The sequence below is a fragment of the Rhincodon typus genome, unplaced genomic scaffold (assembly GCF_021869965.1).
Source record: "Rhincodon typus isolate 14 unplaced genomic scaffold, sRhiTyp1.1 hic_rhity00012303, whole genome shotgun sequence".
NCBI lineage: Eukaryota > Metazoa > Chordata > Chondrichthyes > Orectolobiformes > Rhincodontidae > Rhincodon > Rhincodon typus.
Genome location: NW_025977941.1, coordinates 487 through 2,594, shown reverse-complemented (window position 1 = coordinate 2,594; position 2,108 = coordinate 487). Strand labels below are relative to the sequence as shown.

At 54.5% G+C, this 2,108-nt stretch overlaps 1 protein-coding gene across 1 annotated transcript in view; it reads right to left on the bottom strand.

Annotated features, from left to right (window-relative positions):
- Window positions 1-2,108, bottom strand: part of LOC109926474 (low-density lipoprotein receptor-related protein 1-like) — a gene marked incomplete at both ends in the record, with an annotated part of 5,343 nt that overhangs the window by 2,941 nt on the left and 294 nt on the right. Inside the window, one exon of the mRNA XM_048594649.1 lies at window positions 33-255. Coding sequence (XP_048450606.1) covers window positions 33-255 — 223 coding nt within the window. The remainder of the gene's footprint in view (window positions 1-32; window positions 256-2,108) is intronic.

Sequence of the window (2,108 nt, the reverse complement as noted above, 5' to 3'; positions counted from 1 at the left end):
CTCGCCCCCCTCTCCCCTCCCCTCCTACGTACAAACTGGCCCTGGATGATGGCCTGGCGGTTTTTCCCCTCGTAGTCCACCACCTCTATGTAGTCCAGGTAGGCGTCGGCCCAGTAGACCAGCTTGTTGACCAGGTCCAGGGCCAGGCCGTGGGGGAAGACGATCTTGCTGTCGACCAGCTTGGAGCGGTTCTGGCCATCCATGTCGCACCTCTCCACCTTGGGGACCTGCCCATAGTCGGTGAAGAACACCTTCCTGAGGAGGAGCAGAGAGAGAGAGAGAAACAGAGTGAAGGCATGGGTGGTACAGGGAGGAAAGGGGACGAAGAGACCTGTCCACTCACATTAGGAGAAACAGGAACACGAGGCGTCCAGTCGGCCCCCCCCCCGGCCTGCTCCCCCATTCAACCGGATGATCCCACGTTCCTCACGTCCACTTTCCCCCGCTAACCCCCGATCAGGAATCTCTCCATCTCGGCCTGCCCCAGAGGAGTCTGCCCTCCCCCACCCCCATAACTCTCTGTGGGAAGGAGTTCCAAAGACCCACAACCCACTGAGACAAGAAATTCCGCCTCATCTCGGCCCGAGATCGGCACCCCCAACCCACCCCACCCCTCCACCTTTACTCTGAGGCTGAGCCCCCTGGTCTCAGATTTTCCTTTAAAGATGGCACGGTGACCCAGCAGTTAGTGCCGCCGCCTCACGGCACCAGGGACTCGGGTTCGATCCACCCTCGGGCGACTGTCTGTGTGGAGTTTGCACATTCTCGTCGTGTCTGCGTGGATTTCCTCCAGGTGCTCCGGTTTCCTCCCACAGTCCAAAGGTGTGCAGGTTAGGGTGGGTTGGCCATGGGAAATTGTCCCGTAGTGCCCAGGGATGTGCAGGTTAGGGTGGGATTGGCCGTGGGAAATTGTCCCGTAGTGCCCAAGGATGTGCAGGTTAGGGTGGGTTGGCCGTGGGAAATTGCCCCATAGTGCCCAGGGATGTGCAGGTCAGGGTGGGATTGGCCGTGGGAAATTGTCCCGTAGTGTGCAAGGTTAGTTGCATTAGCTATGGGAAATGCAGGGTTCCACACACAGAGTTGGGGAGTGAGTCTGGTTGGGATGCACTTTGGGTCGGAGCAGACTTGATGGGCCGAATAGCCTGCTTCCACACTGTAGGGATTCTCTGAAGCTTCCTCTCAGCGTTGACCCCAATCCCGGATATGTTTCAATGCAATCTTGTCCTATTCTTCTCAACTCCAGTGTGTAAGAGTCCCAACCTGTTTAAACTTTTCTAATTAGATAATCCCTCTGCACCCCAGGGGACCATCCCAGTGAACCATCTCTGTACTACCTCCAATGAATCAATATTGTTCTTTAGTGAATGAGCAGGTATGGAGGGGCGAGTGAGACATAGATTTCAGTGAGAGGCGAGTGAGAGGGTGGAGGGACGAGTGAGGGATTACAGTGGAAAATGAGACAGGACATTGGTCAGGGCCACTTTTGGAATACTGAGCTCAGTTCTGGTCTCCCCGCTGTAGGAAGGATGTTGTGAAAGTTGAAAGGGTTCAGAAAAAATTTACAAGAATGTTGGAGGGTTGAGCTACAAGGAGAGGCTGGATAGGCTGGTGCTATTTTCCCTGGAGGGGGTGACCTGTTAGAGGCTTATAAAATCATGAGGGGCATGGATAGGGTGCATAGTCAAGGTCTTTTTCCCCAGGGGGTGGGGGGAGTCCAAAACTAGAGGGGCATAGGTTTAAGGTGAGAGGGGAAAGATTTAAAAGGGACCTGAGGGGTAACTTTTTCACGCAGAGGGTGGTGTGTGCGTGGAACGAGCTGCCAGAGGAAGTGGTGGAGGCTGGTACAATTACAACATTTAAAAGGTATCTGGATGAGTACATGAATAGCAAGGGGTTAGAGGGAGATGGGCCCAAATGCTGGCAGATGGGGCTGGGTTAGTTTAGGATATCTGGTCAGCACGGATGAGTTGGGCCAAAGGGTCTGTTTCCATGCCAAGGTTAGAGTGTGAGTGTGAGTGTGAGTGTGAGTGTGAGTGTGAGTGTGAGAGTGAGAGTGAGAGTGAGAGACACAGACGGAGAGAGAGACACAGACGGAGAGAGAGACACAG